General features: G+C 44.3%; 1 protein-coding gene across 1 annotated transcript in view; it reads right to left on the reverse strand.

Moving 5' to 3' along the window:
• The window catches only part of WARS2 (tryptophanyl tRNA synthetase 2, mitochondrial), a 78,151-nt gene that overhangs the window by 6,158 nt on the left and 54,851 nt on the right, over positions 1 to 17,142 (reverse strand). The window contains exons 3-4 of the mRNA XM_028502764.2: positions 16,257 to 16,337; positions 13,335 to 13,420 (exon numbers count right to left, since the gene is read on the reverse strand). Of these exons, the coding sequence (XP_028358565.1) occupies positions 13,335 to 13,420; positions 16,257 to 16,337 (167 nt within the window). The remainder of the gene's footprint in view (positions 1 to 13,334; positions 13,421 to 16,256; positions 16,338 to 17,142) is intronic.

The following is a 17,142-nucleotide window of genomic DNA, read 5'->3' on the forward strand; positions in this document are numbered from 1 at the left end:
CCTCCTTGCCCAGGGGTTAATTAATGATTCTTAAAAAACTGGCAAAGATCTCTGATTTTCCTCGTGAACTGCTGTCCACAGGCCAGTGGCCCATTGAACATATCCATCTAGAACATGAGACAGTGAAGGCACTTCTGACTGGCGTGAAGACCAGCTACTTTAAGACAAGAAAATACTTGAGAACATTTTGAAAATTTTTGAAATATCCCTCATAAATTAAATCGTTTTTATTTCTGCAAATGCTTTCCAGTCCTTGTTATTGTCTCTACATAGTAAATGCATACTTTTATATAACTGCAGTTTTAATATGCATACCACAGTTTATGTTAACATAAAAGGCATTTCCTATGTTTCTATGTGGTGTTCGTTAAGAGAATTTTAATAGATGCACAAGACTGTTCCTGAACTATAGTTACAGAATGATAAGGAACTTGCATTATTTTGTGCACAAAATCAAAAAAAAATTTATATGGAGGAAATTTTGATTAGAGTGAACAAAAAATTATCTTTTACAATAACTGAAAATTGTCTGGAGACAAATCTGGTGAATGAATGTTCCATACTCTCTGGTCAGAAATAAAGCATGGCTGTCAATTAATGAAACTAATATTTGTTTGATAAAATAATTCTGAATATATTCCCAAAAGAAGAACTGATAAATGTTTTGAGTATCAGAATAAGGAATAGGTTTCAAAGCAAATCTCTGACATTTCTTTTGCATGAAAGTCAAATAGAATTCATTTTATTTATTTTATTTTAGTTTTTAAAGATTTTATTTATTTATTTATTTTAGACAGAGGGCAAGGGAGGAAGAGAGAGAGGGAGAAAAACATCAACGTGTAGTTGCCTCTCGAGCACCCCCCTACTGGGGACCTGGCCTGCAACCCAGGCATGTGCCCTGACTGGGAATTGAACTGGCGACCCTCTGGCTCACAGGCTGGTGCTCAATCCTCTGAGCCACACCAGCCAGGGCTCATTTTATTTATTCAAAAAAGATTCCTGAACATTACCTGTGTTTTCATATAGTTCCTCATATACTCATGCAGATACCATGTGTGCATGTGTGCGTGTGCTAATGTGCATGTGTGCATGCACGCATGTGTGAGATGCATTAGAGCACTCACTCACGATAACAGGCTTTTGATCAGGCTTGCACCAAATCCTGTCTCTGCCGCTCTTGTCTCATGTAACTCTGTGTACATCACAGGGTTTATACACAGGCAATTTTTTACTGTGAATTGGGAGTAAAAACATTTACCCATACTACTGCTGTGGAGATTAAGTGAGACAATGTGTGTCAAGCACTTAAGCACAGTGCCTGAAATTTGGCGAAATTTGGCAAGCTTTCAAATAGTGGCAGCTATGCCGAGAACAGAATTCTAAAAAGGACTACATGCATTGCATTTCAGAAAGGGGCTCAAGACACACTCCCTATGGAACTAGACATGAGGTCGTTACCTGACTCTGACTCTGACTTCCCTCCATCGTGGCCAGAAACAGGAGCAGTTTGTGAGTGGGGGAAAAGCTCAGGTCGTTATGCATATTTAGCAAATAGATAATCAAGACCTGATGGAATCTTTATTTATATGTAAACTTCCACATTTCTTGACATTTCTAAAAACATAGTCTGGCCCTCCAGTTTTCTTCCATCATTGGAGAGCTTATCAATTTTCCAGTGAGGATCCGCATGTCCCTTCTTTTCTGATTTCTAGGGCTCTGTCCCTAGCTCCGCCATCTCTCTGCAGGCTTAGGACTGCATCTCTGCCTTCCTACTAGACACTGGCATTGCATGGCCCACACTTACTCCCAAACTCAACAATGATGAATCAACAACATTCCAGGTTTGAAATGATCAGTGCTGTGGTCCAAAATAATCTGTCTGAACTTTTTAACCTGGAATATCCATGAGGACAGAGGAAAGATAAACAAGTGAAAACTAGCATCAAGATTTAAAACTAAGCACAGAATTTGAGAAGACTTTTCATGAACAGCGAAGATCAATAAAACTGGACTAGATTGAGCAATTGTTTGAGCTTCTTGCAGCACATAGTCGGAGCAAATGCCCCACTGCCAGAAACCTACCCCAGCTGGAGACGAGGGCAGACCTCCCTCCACTGTAGCTAGATTGCTACCGACCCTTTTCTTGTCATCAGCCTGATTCTTTCTCTCTCTACAGTCATGAAAACAGCTTTCAGAAAGCAACTGCACAAGCAGTGGAGCCAGCAGGAACGGTCACCGTGTATTGCATCCTCACAAGAATGAGGATGTAAGTTCCGTGACAGCAGGAACTTGCTTGTCTTACCCACCACTGCAGCCCAGGACACAGAGTGTTTTCTGGCCAGGCATGGGCAGCACTCAAGGAGCATTTGTTGAATGAAGGAAATAAAAAGTAAAGTGCTGAAGGCACTCGGTAGGTAGGAGAAAACTATCTCAGGCTGGCAATGCTACCTAGTGAAGGGACGCAAGCCACTGGATCAGCAGCGGAGCACCCTGTTCTGCCCTCCGGGGAATTACGACAGAGAATCCCGAGAGCATCCAAGCAGACAGAAGGTGGACCGTGGGCCTGTCGTGGAGTCTGTCCACAGGCAGACACTATTTGAATACAGTTTCCTTGTTCCAGCATGGATTTTAAAAACCCAACAAACAAAAACCAGTCAAACAAACTAGTATAGACCCAATACGGGCCTATGAAAAAAAAATGTGGAACAAGGTAAAGGCAACCTGAGACCCTGAGGAAGATCCGACATTTAAAAATGAACTTCTGGAAGAAACAGATAGTTTTGTTTTTTTTGAAAGAAAACTGCTTGGTAACCTCAGTAGGGTTCAAAAAGACATGGTTGCTTTAAGACAAAAGCAAGAAGTCACAGAAGGAGAAAAACATCGGTGGTGACGAAAAACAGTAACATGGAAAGTGAAATGATGAAATAAAGACAAGCAAACACAGAAGGGAAGAGTCAGGAGCAGTAAGGAGCAGGATCCTCAGGACAGGTCACACCAGTGACCTGGGTGAGCCACTCAGAGCTCCTCCGGAACTCACAGCAAGAGGAAAAAGAGAAGCGTGACCAGCAGCTGGCAGGTTGGAGGATTGTCCTCTGACCTAAGATAATGGTCCTCCAGAGGAAGAGACAAGGGCCACTGGGATAGACACCACAACCTTACAACGAAAGGAAACTCGACTGGTTCAAAAACAAGTAAGCAGGGAAAGCTCAGTATGCACATTGACCGGGTTCAGGGAAAAAACACCAGAGACTCACACTGAAACACAACCCAGAGAGATAATCTGAATTACAAAGTCAAAGAAAAAAATCCCACATGCCACAGCCAGAAAATAAAAACAAAAATAAGAAAAATCAGCTTAATAACACAACAATGGAACACTGTTTATATGGTTGAGAGTAAAAGGTATTAAAAACCCAGTCAAGCTGTCTTTTATTGTGAACTGCAGTGATAATTATGATGATAATAATAAAGTAGCTGATAGCTATTGAACACCTCCTACATGCTGTATACTTTACTAAGCACTTTTCATGTATTATTATATGTTAAAGGTTTTATTTATTTATTTTTAGAGAGCTGGGAAGGGAAGGAGAAAGAGAGGGAGAGAAATACTGGCCAGTTGCCTCTCACATGCCCCCAAGTAGGGGAACGGCCCACGACCCAGGCATGTGACCTCTCTGGGAACCGAACCAGTGACCTTTCGGTCTGCAGGCTGGCAGTCAGTTCACGGACCCACAGAAGCCAGGGCTTAATGTATTATTATTGCACTTAACCCCATTTTAGAGATGTTGCAAGTTAAACAGAAAGGAATTCTCAGGCATGTAAAGGACTGGGAAAAAACCCAAATGAAACCGAAGAGGAGATGCTGAGGTATAAAGATGGGCTATAAACATGAAAACATAAAGTCTAAATTTCGGTTACAATTTGCAGTAGGAAATGCAATCTAAAATCAATACATTTATAACAATCCTTGCTGAAAATCCCAGGTTAGCTAACAAAATCGAAAGGAAGTGAGTCTAGACTGAAGCTCTCACAAAGTCTGATTAATAACCCACCTAGCTGATCACATGATCCCACTTTTTACTTGGAACAATGAAAGAAAAGACTCAGAGAATAACTTCTGAAAAGAGAGAAATTAATATACAAGTGGACAATAGCCAGATAATAAATAACAAAAAAAAACTATGACCCCAAACCTCTGGAGCGCCCAGACCAGGAAGCCAAATCACAGCCTCTGCGGCAACTGCCCCAGAGGGTCAAGGCTTCCTCAGTGACTGTGGCGTCCCCACTCTTTGTCCTCGCTTTGTCCCACTCAGGACCAGCCAGAGGACGTCAAAGTGCTCCCCAAACGAACCATGTGAGATGCCCCGTTTCTACTTAGCCAGCCTCCAGCTTCCCCACAGCAACAACCTCAGAGCGGAAAGAACACCTGAAACCTTCCTTTCCCTGTAAAGATCTCCCGCTCCCCTGCTGCCTTCCAGCCTCTAAGAGACACGAGCGATGGTGGCTGCCCCTGTGTGTGCTCCTGTTCAGTTCAAAGGCGATCGTCGCTAGAATGGGAAACAGAACTACACCTTCCGAGTCACCGGGGTATTTGAAAGGTAAAGAAAACATAGTCCACATAGCAAAATACAGAAAACAAGGAATCACTGAAAAACAGGGAACACTTAAATGATGTGGAAAAAATGTAAGACAAAAAAACAGGATGCAAGTTGTTTTTGAAAATACATATGACACGCATTCACATAAAGGAGAAGCCACAGTGGCTGGAGTGGGGATGGGGGTCCGGCCGTTCTGAGGCCAGATGCCTGCTCTCCATTGGGCGTTCTCGGGAAGCTTATGTAACCTCCTGCAGTCTTTTCTTCATTCTTAAAACTGACTAATGATAGTTCCTACTCATGAGGTTCTTTCAGGGGAAAAATTACGCATGCAAAGCGCAATCTAGTGCCCGGCATGTAGTTGGCACATGAGAAATGTTTGCTTAAGAAACTGGTTTGAAGGAAATGCACCAATGTTAGCAAATACAGAAATAGGAGCAGCAACTTTTAATTTTTCTTATTTAATATGGGAAGAATGTTTTCCCAACATGAGAACATTGAAATGAACCTGTGAGAGACTGGACTCTCCCACTGCTAGACCCTAAAAAGACAGAAAGTGAAATCACGCATCCCGGATAGTTTATACTCCAATGCAGACAGCAGGGAGCTGGATTTGTTGAACATGCTGCTCTTCTGTCTGCGAGAATGTTCCTCCCTTAATGCCTTCAAGCCGGCTCCCCCATTTCAGGTCTAAGCTCCAACAGCACCTACTCCGAGAAGCCTTCCCTCACTACACTCTGACCCAAAGTTGGGTTCCCTCTCTTACTGTTTTTCAAGCCATCCTACTTATTGTCTTTAAGTATTAATCCCAAACTAATTATTTTATTTCATCTGTTTTTTCTTGAGTAGCATGCTGTTTTCTCTCTTGCTATAAAAGAAGCTCTCTGAGAGCTTGTCTGTCTTACTTTACAATGTATTTCCAGCACATATTAAAGCTGCCTGGTATGTAGGAGGAGCTTAATAAATACTCATCCAACAAAGGAATGATCTTAAGAGGAAGCCACGATCATCTACACAAAGTCACTTTAGTTTCATACCAAGATAACAATGATAATAAAATGAGCTCGTGATCAAGGGAGAGGCTGAAAGCATGGACTCAGAAGTCAGTCTTGTCGAATTTAAATCACAGCTCTGAGGCGAGTTATCACAGCCAGCTTTCTTACCTTCTCCGAATCTCCGTTCCTGCTGCAGAACGGAGACCATAACAGTGCCAACCTCATAGACTTGTTTCAAGGATTAAATGAGATGACCGAGCATGGTACTTGACAGTAAGAGCTCAATACACACTAGTGGTTGATATGACATATATTCATCCATATCTGACAGGATGAAGGATAAAATGGTAAGAGAAATTTTGATACTATTAGAGACCTTGGTGTGAGGCACATTGTGACTTTTTCCAAGCCACGACCACTTTCCTTTTAATAGCCGACATACCACAGACCTAAATACCGACTCATAGCCCCAGAGACAGGCACAGACCTGGGCAGCCATCCTGATATGTGTGGGTGAGACACACATTTGAAACTAACAGCTCACATATCTGATTAGGTAATTCCGAAGTATAAATGGCATGCTACAGAAAGTATGAGAATTCTCTCAACTGCCGGAAAACAGGGACAGAACAATGAATGGGAAAGGTAAAATGCAGGGATGCTGACAATGCACCAGGAAGTAGTTTCTCTCCTTCTGAGGTCCGTAAGTGAATTTAGGAAATTGTACAAAATGACACGTAGGCCTTTGTCTGGCGCTCTCTTCCTCACAGCCTGGAGCACACAGTCCCTGGCCCGGCGAGTGCTAGAAACCACACTGTTCCTTTTTACGATTCCCTTGGCGCCCATAACCCTGCACATGCTGGTCTCTGAGGTGTGCATGCACCCCCCTACACACCTTTTTATGTTTCTCTCCTTTCGCTGGACTCCCCTACTCCTGTCTTGAAATTACAGTGACGCTGACATGCAGGGGTCACCGTGACTCTCCCAAACCAAATTAGCCAACAGGGCAGGTTAAAAAGCAATTACGGTAGCCCATAGGAAATCACAATGGACTGCAACTAACACAGAAAAAACAATTACCATAATCAATACACTTTAAGCACATCAAAATGAATATTTCCACATGTCAAAATGGTTCCAGATTTACAAAGCAACCAAACTAAACAGAAAACACATTTAGTTTTCATAATGACTCTGCATGCGTCTTTGCCTTCTGTCGGATCCTCGCCTCTTTTCTTACCATTCTGTGAAGTTTTGCTTTCTTTTAGAGAGAGAGATTTTAAAAATTTTAATTTTTTTCACCTGGTCCTATCGCTCTACTTGGCTTCTTCATCTGATTTTAGTTTGTTTGTTTCTAGTCTTTCCTCCCTCTGCTCCTGCTGCTCCTCTCACCTCCTGTAATTTATCTTGGCCCTCACTTCTCATCCATTGAGTTTACACTTTACATTAATGCAGCCTGTCTTTGATTCTGCTCACTTATGGGGCCTACACTCTTCACATTTGCAACTTCTCTCCTCGTAGTCTTCCTTTCACTTCAAATAATTTAGTGCTGCCCTTTTAAAATTTATACCCTCCATAACGATATCCATATTAATGTCTTCTCTTTTTCCCCATATTCTTTTTTTTTTTTACTTACCCGGAGTGTGTGCTTTCTTAGACACAACATAAAACAAAAGTCTTTCATAATTTTGATTGTTATAGCTTCTGTCACGTAATAATGCGTCTGATCTTCTCTGGTGACTAAACCATTTTTCTTTTGCTGAGTTCCTCGTCGCGTTTACGTTCACTTGGGATCCACCCCAACCCTTTGGCAGAATTAGTGTCCAGATGAATAATCATTGCCTACATGTATCTGCTGGCAGAGATTTGTTCTCTTGTTTTCCCCCCCACCCCCCACGTCTTCGGCTGTGAGCTTTCCGTGCTGCGGCCTTTACCCAGCCCGGCTGGGGCAGGAGTTTGGTGCCATTTTTCCTCTCGTAAAGGATTAGCTCGCCATCACTCGTTGCTTGCCAAATATGCTGTGATGACTCCCAGTGTAGCAACTACTTACTGAAGACCTACGATGTGCAAAGCCTGGTGCCGGGAACTGGCAGGGACAGTCGGAAGGCGTATCCGTCGGGGGAGTTAAGGCTTCCAGGAGGGGGAGGGAGAACACGCAATGAAGCCGCACACCCTTCTGGCCAGTCCCCTCGCGGTGTCCCTCCCTCAGCGAGCCGCAACGCCGTGGGTCCAGGAGCGGAGTCAGAAACTCGGGGTCATCCCGGATGCCTCTCCCCACACGCATCCGCTCCGTTAGGAGGCCTCTGCACTTCACCTCCTGCCATCTCCTCCGTTTGTCTACTCTCTTTGTCTTTACTGTCACCCTCCGGGTTCAAACAGACTAGCAAAGAGCCTCTCCACAGACCGCCCCAGCTGCTTTTGTCCCCCAGTTCAGTTTTCCTATTTTAATCAGTTCTCTTTTAAAAGTATGCACTGCATTAGTTCACTCTGTCCTTAAAATGCACATAGCTCCCCATTGCTTGTAGGAGGGTGTCCTGGATGGTCTGTTGACATTTCGAGGCCCTTCTCTCCCTGAAGGCTATTCCTCGGAGTGCCTTCCAGGAGGGTCCGGCTCTGCGTTGGTGCCTGCCTGAGAGCTCGAAAGCGAGACGGAGAAGAGGCCGTTGCTTTGGCAGTGGCAGGGGAGCGTGAGGACGTCAGGAGACAGAGGGCTGAAAGGAGGTCTGGCTGGCAGCTCCCAGGATCTCAAGAAGATCTGAGGCAGCCTGGCCTCACAGATGAAGGATATCATTCAGGACCTGGAAGTCAGTCTCCAAAGCAGTTCGAGGAATGGATTATCTCATTTGTCCTCAATGGCAGCGTCTGATCCTCAGACCTTCTACTGACTCAGCCCTTCCGTGGAATCACTGCGCAGGAGTCTCCAGCCAACCTTCTCACTCGCTCTGCTCTGCTTCTGTTAGCCTCTCGCTCTGCACACTCACGGTTCCTTGAGGCCTCTGTTTCCTCGTTTTCCTTTGTCACCTTTGCTTTTGCTTTCACTATCTTCTCATCCTCTTCCCAAGCTTCCCTGTTCAAATTCTTGAGAAAGAAAGGGAGCCGCCAGGCAGTCACCCCCGTCTCCATCTGAGTGGGTTAGCGGCACCCCTCTAAAACTTCCCTTCCTAGTCTGCAACGCGGGAAAGCACTGCTGAGCTGTGTGGCAGAGCCTCGGTGGTGAGAGTCTGCAGAGGTGACGTGTGTGCAGCGGCCAGCATGGCCGGGCCGGCAGCGCGCACCACATGCTGGGTCCTTCCTCCCCTTTCCTCTCCCTCAAGGCCATGCCCCCGGGCCTGTTCCCAGATGAGTGGTATTGCAGGTGCAAAACAAGTACCGCTGTATGTTAATAAGAACAGTGTGTGTATGTGTGTGTGTGTGTGGAGAGAGAGAAAGTGAAATATTTACTTAGTATATAGCCAGCTATTTGACATTAGATAGTCAAAACAAACAAAAACGTAGAGGCAAAATAAAAATTATGAACACTTGCTATTTTTGAGCATTCTGCCTATCTTCAAATATCTGTGGTTTTATTTATCATACTCTCAAACTTAAGGTGGCCTCAGCCGTACGTTTCTGGATTCCTCACCCAGCATGGTTACACAGTTCTGTCACACACTCGCCTGAACGGCTCCCCTCCCATTCCCTTCCCAGACCATGCACCACTCACGTCCATGCTGGTTTTGACAAAAGCAAACACTAAATATACTTGCCGGGCATGAACATTTTATGAAGAGGCCACACATATTATAGATTTGCTGGTGAGAGAAAATGCAAATATCCTTCCTTCCTTCCTTCCTTCCTTCCTTCCTTCCTTCCTTCCTTCCTTTGTGTTTTGTATCTATCTAAATTTATAATGTAAATATTCACAGACATTCTGGCTAAAAATCCAGCAATATCTGAACCAAAACTAAACAAAAACATCCCAAGCGCTTCAAGCTCTGTTACACAGAAAACAATGGTACAGGCTAAAAATCAGACCTAGGTTTGAGTCCTGCCTCTGCTACTTATTATCAAGCAATTAGGAATTTCTAAACTTGGGAGGAAGCATAATGAAACAGATGAGAAATGAATGCTAGCAGGATAAATGCTGTAGTAAACCAGACCTGACTTTATAGTACTTGTCTGCACGCTTTGTAGTGGTCCAAACAGCACACATGCCCAGGAAGTGCGGGATTTGTGTGGGGTGGCAACGGCTCCCCTGGGAACGGTCTGACGGAAGATGGCCAGAAAAAAGAGAGCCCAAAGGCACAGGCTATGAGCTGAGCATGTGCAGCCGGCAGCAGCAGGTCCGGCCTGAGGCCAGGCAGGAGGGAAATGTGGGGATGCTGTTTCTCTTAAGGAAAGGCGCATGCAGCTGTCTGCTCCATGTGTATGATCTAATTATAGCATTGCAGGTAGGTAGGTCTCTGGGCTATGGCGTAGACAGTCATCTTGAATACAGATATGTAGCTTTATAGAAAAATACTTTTAAAGATTTTACTTATTTATTTTGGAAAGAGAAAAGGTGGGAGAAAGAGAGGGAGAGGAAGGAGCATCAATGTGTGGTTGCCTCGCATATGCCCCCTACTGGGGACCTGGTCTGCAACCCAGGCATGTGCTCTGACTGGGAATTGAACCAGTGACCCTTTGGTTAGCAGGTCGGTGCTCAATCCACTGAGCCACACCAGCCAGGGTGATAGAAAGATACTTTTATCTATTCATTTTAACAAACTGTGTGTAAAACATCAGAGTCCTGATGGGAATAAATAAGGATCTGCCACCATAATCCCCCTTTCAGAAAACAGGAGAAAGAAAGGCATCTTATATCATTCTAAGTACATGTTCTAACCAGCGAATTGATCAGTAAGAGTTCAAGAAGGAGTATTTACAGCATGAAAACACTTTTGCTACTGGGAGTGGGCTGGGGATAACGGAGGCTGGAAAAGAATACTTCTCCTTGGAAGCATGCTGACCAATGGTGTGAGGACCTGCCGGCACCAGGTGGTGTGAGAAGAACAGGACGCTGTCAGAAAGCTTAGTGGTCACCTGCCACATCTGAAACAGTTCCTGTTTTGTGTAAGGAAAGAGTACACTCACAACCTGAGCCATGGCTCCAAAAAGGGCCGAGCACAGGAAATATAGAGGCTCCGGCAGCAGGAAGGCCTGCGTGAGTGTGGTTGGTAGGGTAATAATATGGGTGCAACAATGTATAGTTTTAACTTGAACATTTCACCTAAAATGCCATATGGTGTGCTTGAGTGTGATATTGCTATGTCACAGAACTACATGCTTATGATTTCATAATAAAAGACTTGGTAATTAAAAAGGGGTGCTATTTGTGCCAGACCCTGTATTTACACATTTAGAATACATAAACATTTCTGTATTTAGCCCTGGCTGGTGTGGCTGAGTGGACTAAGCACCAGCCTGTGAACCAAGGGGTCACTGGTGTGATCCCTGATCAGGGCACAAGCCTGGGTTGTGGGCCAGGCACCCCCCCCCCCCAGTAGGGGGCAGGAGGTAGCCACATATTGATGTTTCTCTCTCTCTCTCCTTCCCTTCCCCTCTCTCCTTCCTTTCCCCTCTCTCTGGAAACAAATAAAATCTTTAAAATTTTTTTTTGTATTTATATATAATATATTTAGCCCTGGCTGGGGTGGCTCAGTGAATTGAGCACCAGCCTATGAACCAAAAGGTCGCCAGTTTGATTCCCAGTCAGGGCACATGCCTGGGTTGCGGGCCAGGGCCCCAGTTGTGGGCATGTGAGAGGCAACTCACCAGGCTTCTCTCCCTCCCTTCCCCTCTGTCTAAAAAAGTAAATAAATGAAATCTTTAAAAATAATGTATTTATCAGTATATAAAAATAATGTATGACATAATATATAATATAGAAATCTATATGACATATATATTTAGAATATATGCAGATTTGGGGATCTTAAGGAATTATTTTTGCCAGTTTCAGCCTTTTCAAATGTTGCTCTTACACTCAAAATGTTTGCACTGATAATATGTGAGGTGATTTTTATTTATATAAAATCTGTTTAATAACCCCCATGAGCATTAACCCACTTTGCAGATGAGAGAAAGTGCAGTATTTTATCATTCCTCCAACTGTATTTTGGGCAACTGATGAGGGTAAATTCATCATCACTTTAGCGTGTATGACCTTGGGTGGTTCTGGCTGTTCACATGATCTTGTCTCCTGACAAAATTACTGGCCCCGTCAGGAGGGTCGGCACGGGCCTCCGGAGACCAGAGCCGGGCTCCAGGCTCCAGCATTCCAGGACTGACCCCACCGCTTTGGGAAAACTGTTGAACCCCATCCGCTGGCATTTGTGAAGCCAGGGGTTAAGGAAGAGGCCAGTTAAAGTCCTTCCCCACTCCGAGCCCCTGTTCTCACAGAGGGCACTCCTTCCTGGTGAACTCCGCTCTCTCCCAGCCCTGAGCTCAGAGGACCTGCCCGCTACAGCTCTTGGACTGGTAAGGAAATCTGCCGTGCTCCTGCGCTTCCACATCCTGGTGCTAAAAAAAATCTCAGCCTGTGGCTCTAGAAACAAGTAGCCCTTGGAAATGAAAGTAGATGTAAGATTGTCACTGTCAAAAACATAATCATCATCAGTCATCACCAAGTGGCAGCTCTCAGTCACAGCACCGTCTGGCCCATATTTCACTTTAATCCTTTAATCATCCTGTGTGGGATAAGCATTATTCCTATTTTACCGATTAAAAATCAAGGCTCTTTCTAGAACCTTTCTAAGTAAAGGTGTTACTTCACTAGGACATATATGATCAGATCTTCCTTAGACTTTCACTTACTACTCCTGGGAAAATGTATTATAGACTTCCCAGGATAAATCAAAAGTCACTTACAATAAATATTAAATACTACCAGGAGCCCAGCATTCAAGTTAATACAAGAAACAAACACATGACCCTTATATATACGTTTTAATCAGAATTAAAGATAGCCTGCATGTAATGTTCGACATTCCTTATCTGAAAGCTGAGCAGCTATCTTCTGGCTGTTTCCATGGGAACTGCACCACGGCCCTGGGGTCACGCCACAAGGCACACGGACTGTCATCTCCACGCCACCATCACACTTACACGTGGATTGAAAATTTGGCTCCTCTGTCAAGATTTCTAGTGCCCAACTGCTATACACAGGTGTGTCTCGGGAAGCACAGATACAACTCATAATTGCAGGCAAGTTCTGTTGATGAGCACTGCTCTAGAATCTGGAGTATCTAAGAAATCAACCCTTGAAACTCTGGAAGTTTAATGATTACTGGGGAAGTTCATGCTGCAGAGAGGCTAAAAGCACAAATTCTATACCCAAACTAGCCTCAAATACTGGGTCCAAGCTCTATGACTCTGAGCAAATTACTAACTACTCTGTGCCTTAGCTCCCTCATCTGTAAAATGGGCATGATGACAGTGCAACTTTTCAAAGGAGTTGTAAAGCACTAAATGGGTTAATGTATGGAAAGCACTTATAACAGTCTTCAGCACGTGCATGCTATTTAAGTGTTAGACCTTAATACTATTAGTTTCACACTGGAACGTATGTCCGGAATTTAGTATCTGTTACTGCAGAATAGATGCAAACCAATTCTTGTGATCTTTTCTGTGTCCACCTTCCCCGTGAGCCCACTGCCCTGGAATAGGTTGAAACGCCCCCTTGTCAGCAGGAGGTGTGTGAGACTGGACCCACTCAGCTCCTTACTTGTACAGCAGGATGTCGGCTGCCTGCAGCACCGGGTAGGTGAGCAGGCCCACGGTGCCATCATGCTTCTGCCTGGCAGTCTTTGCCTGTGGGGTGAAAAAGAGGAGGGGAAGACATCGACATGAACCTAGTTATACTAAGGTAAGAAATCTTTATACCAGGTAAATGGTAATCTGACGCCACCTGTAGACACACTGCATCTCCACCCCTTTTAGCAGCTTGAGCCATCTTCCTGCCGGCTCGCCTTCACGCTCCAGGCCTAGGCAGGAATGAGCGGAGTGCACTCCACCGCTGCCACGGTCTCTCATTCGTTTCATTAAGCTAAGGGCATGAGTGTTTCCAAGGTTCTGAAAGGGATACATTCCCGGTTTCACAGGGAAGGCCAGGGAATGTCATGAAATGAACTGTCTGTAAATTAACATAACATCAAATGCCTGTTGTGTGTCTGGGGGAACATCCCAGCAAGTCTCACACTGTGCTGCTGACAAAACTGGGGTGTTCCCTTAAACTCACATCTAAGAAAACAACAACCCGCCCCGCCCCCAATCATGACACTGAAAAAATAAAAAGAAGAGAAATTTTAATCTACCAATCCTAATTATCTGCATTGGTCTTTAGGTGCTAAAGTAATGTGATTCCAATGAACAGGACAGGTTGTAGAGAACAGAATATTTCCTTAACGGGGAAGCACCAGAGGTGACATTAGAAACAGTTAATGCCTGCTGAGCAATGGCTGCCAGCTGTAAACTACTAGTACGTGCCGCTGAATGTGAGCCCTGGGGATGCCAGCTCCCTGCTGCAGTTAAACAGGTGACAGGTTAACTTGGTTCTCTGAGTAGGGCTACTTATTAGCAAGGGATATTATGTGCAGCTCACTGGTAACTGCTTCCAAGGCCTAGGTATCTCACTGCATGCACAATGACAAATAGATATCTTGGTGTGTAGATGAATCTCATTTGTTTCGCTAACACGAATCTCTTCTCAGGGGTCTTTTTATGACCGAATGAATCGAATGACTGAGTTTATGGACTTGGATGACCCCCAGCACCAGGCTCAAGGACACTCCCGACTGGGGCTGCCCGGCAGCACGCAAAGACACACCCCTGGAGTCCCTCGGGGTCTGAAAGGCAAGAGCTTCTCGCTCCAACCACCTCAACGTCAGTGTTCCATAATTCACTTCCAAACTTAAATTTCCTGGTTACCGCTTCAAGGGGTTTCTGGCTTACAGCAACTATGCTGCAGGCCATTCAAAGGCAATGTGAAAGTTCAAACCCAGCTCCCCCCCTACCCCGCCCCCGTTCACCTCCTTGCAATGTCCCTGATAAAGGCTGGTCCCCAGCGATCTCTGGGTAGAGATAATGAAAGTTTGACTTGGAAATGAGCGAATGTGAAAGGAACTCAATTTTTAAAAATTGCCACTGCATTAGATTTATAGCCTTTTTATATTAGAAGACTGGATCTTGAAATTACAAAGAAAAGGGAAAGATGTGGAGAGCACTAATATTTATTGGGTGCTTATTATCAACCCCAGATGGCGTATATCTGTTATCTCATTAATCCTCCTAATAGCTCTGAACTTGGCAGCCCTGCCTCCACCTTCCTACCGCACTATCCTGTCCCTCACTGCCCCATCAAAACCAAGCTGGTGCTCTCAGATCTGGAACCTTCCCTTTTTCTCTCTCATACTTTCTGATCACTTGTTTCACTGCCTTTTCTCCAATAGACTAGAAGCCTCATGAAAGGGGCCGCATCCATTTGTCCTGGTGACTGCTGAACCTCTAGCACCTAGTGTAACAGGAGACTTGGAGAAGCATCGCAAGTATTTGTCAATGAAGAGATGACCACAGAAGGCAGTAATGTGCTCCAGGTTAAGGCTGGCATTGGAAGTCCATGTTTTCCCCACAAATACGAAATTACGGGCACAGGGGAAGACTCCCCCAGAGTATCATCACAGCATTCACTGGTTAGCGGTATCAGGAGGTCCTCAGACACTGTTTTCAAGAAGGAACATTTCCCATTAAAGTAGTATTCAGCTCTTATGAAAAAGGATTTCAGTGTTCAATTGAGTGTTAGGCCACTAGGATAAACCGGGAAAGTCGGAAAGTCTTGCCTAAAGCTAAAGTGTGGCAGAGAACATCACAGAATTCTGTTCTGAATTCTTGTCAGGTAACGATTCTGCAGCATCATCAAAGCCTCTTTTCCCAGCACTGTTTTTTCAAGCTCTGTCCACAGCCCTCTGCAGCATCTGCACAGCTGCTGAGCCAGCTTGCTGGAAAGAAGCTTGGAACTGAAATTAGCACTGACATAGTCAGGGCCGACCTACCCCTGGGTTATCCAGTTGCAAAAATAAATGGAAGTAAAGTACTGTGAATTACCAGTTTATCTTTCTTACTTGAACTTCTAAGAAAAAAGTCTAGCCTTAATTTTTCTGTGGGTTTGAACTGTTGCCCGGACTCAACTTGTTTAAATGTTGAATAAAATATGTTGTCTCTTCTGCCCACAGTGAAAACATTCTTAGGCCTCACTGCCAGTTAATCCCAGTGCCAACAGGACAACTGCGGAGTCCAGCAATCCAGATACAGCGATTGTTTGTTCATTACAATGTGGCAGCTTCAAAGCCATGACCAAGCCCGTCCAAAGGTTACTCTGATTCAACCATACACAGATAAAATCAAGTAATGAGTTGTATATTTGTACCCAGTTTTTCAGTTGGAAGGAATCTTAGGGAACTCTTTTAATTTCCATTGAATACAGCGAGGCACAGAATTTAAAAACAGCTCTTCTAGTTACTAGTGCATGGCAGACTAGGAGAGTCAGTAACTCAAGATTCCCAGAGCCTACCACAAAAATAAACAGAAGCGGGAAAAACAGCTGTAACGCAGACTTTGAACTTCTGCTTGTTAATTAGGTGATAGCATTTACCTTCCACTGGTGTAAATGCTGTAGTCGGGGTAGTCTGACCATGCAGGTGAGGATCCAACTTAATTGTGTGTGTTCAGCCACCTAAAGAAATAAGGCAGAACATTAACAAGGGTGGTCAATGTTTTCTTGCATACGTAACAAAACTAAACAGACAGGTGTTACCCCAAATCAAGGTAATATTAAAAGGGACAGGTGACAGGGATGGATTCATAATGCACAGGTGAAGAAGAAATCTTCAAAACTAACCAATGCCATTGCTAAGCTAGTGTTTAAATCCTCTTTACGACATCCCTTTCAAGAGGCTGACCACACTGTTTCAAAATCTTCAGTGAGAGGATTTCACTAAATCCCATTCCCTCTTTGAAAAGCCAAGGTTATCAAGAAACACACACACACACACACACACACACACAGGTTCAAATCCAGTTTAAATGACTTCTAACTATAGGAAAATAGCTATAATACCTTACATGTAAATGGTAGAGAAAGGTATTGGATTTAAAGACTGATCCTTTAGACCTAGAATAAAGAGCAATTTAGGAATCGCTTTGTCATCTCAAAGGGTGTTTTTATAGTTTCTAGTTGTTCCTCCTCCTCTTCCTCTTTTTTTCCTCTTCCATCTTCCTCCCCCCGCCTTTTTTTTTAAAAAAGAAGTCTAGTCAACAACAAAAAATATAGCTTTCTCCCAATTTGCTTTTGTTTTAACCAGCCTTAATCCAGTCACCGAACCTGGTCACAACCGGGGCGGTTCCTGGGCCCCGGCCAGGCTCTCGGTGGTGACCTGGAACCTGAGGCCTGTGTGTCTTGTTTCCGGACCCTGGGGACTTCCAGGCTTCACCCACTGTGGCTTTACTCGTGTCCATATGATTTCCTTCAAAAGCAGAGG

The sequence above is a fragment of the Phyllostomus discolor genome, chromosome 14 (assembly GCF_004126475.2).
Source record: "Phyllostomus discolor isolate MPI-MPIP mPhyDis1 chromosome 14, mPhyDis1.pri.v3, whole genome shotgun sequence".
Taxonomy (NCBI): Eukaryota; Metazoa; Chordata; class Mammalia; order Chiroptera; family Phyllostomidae; genus Phyllostomus; species Phyllostomus discolor.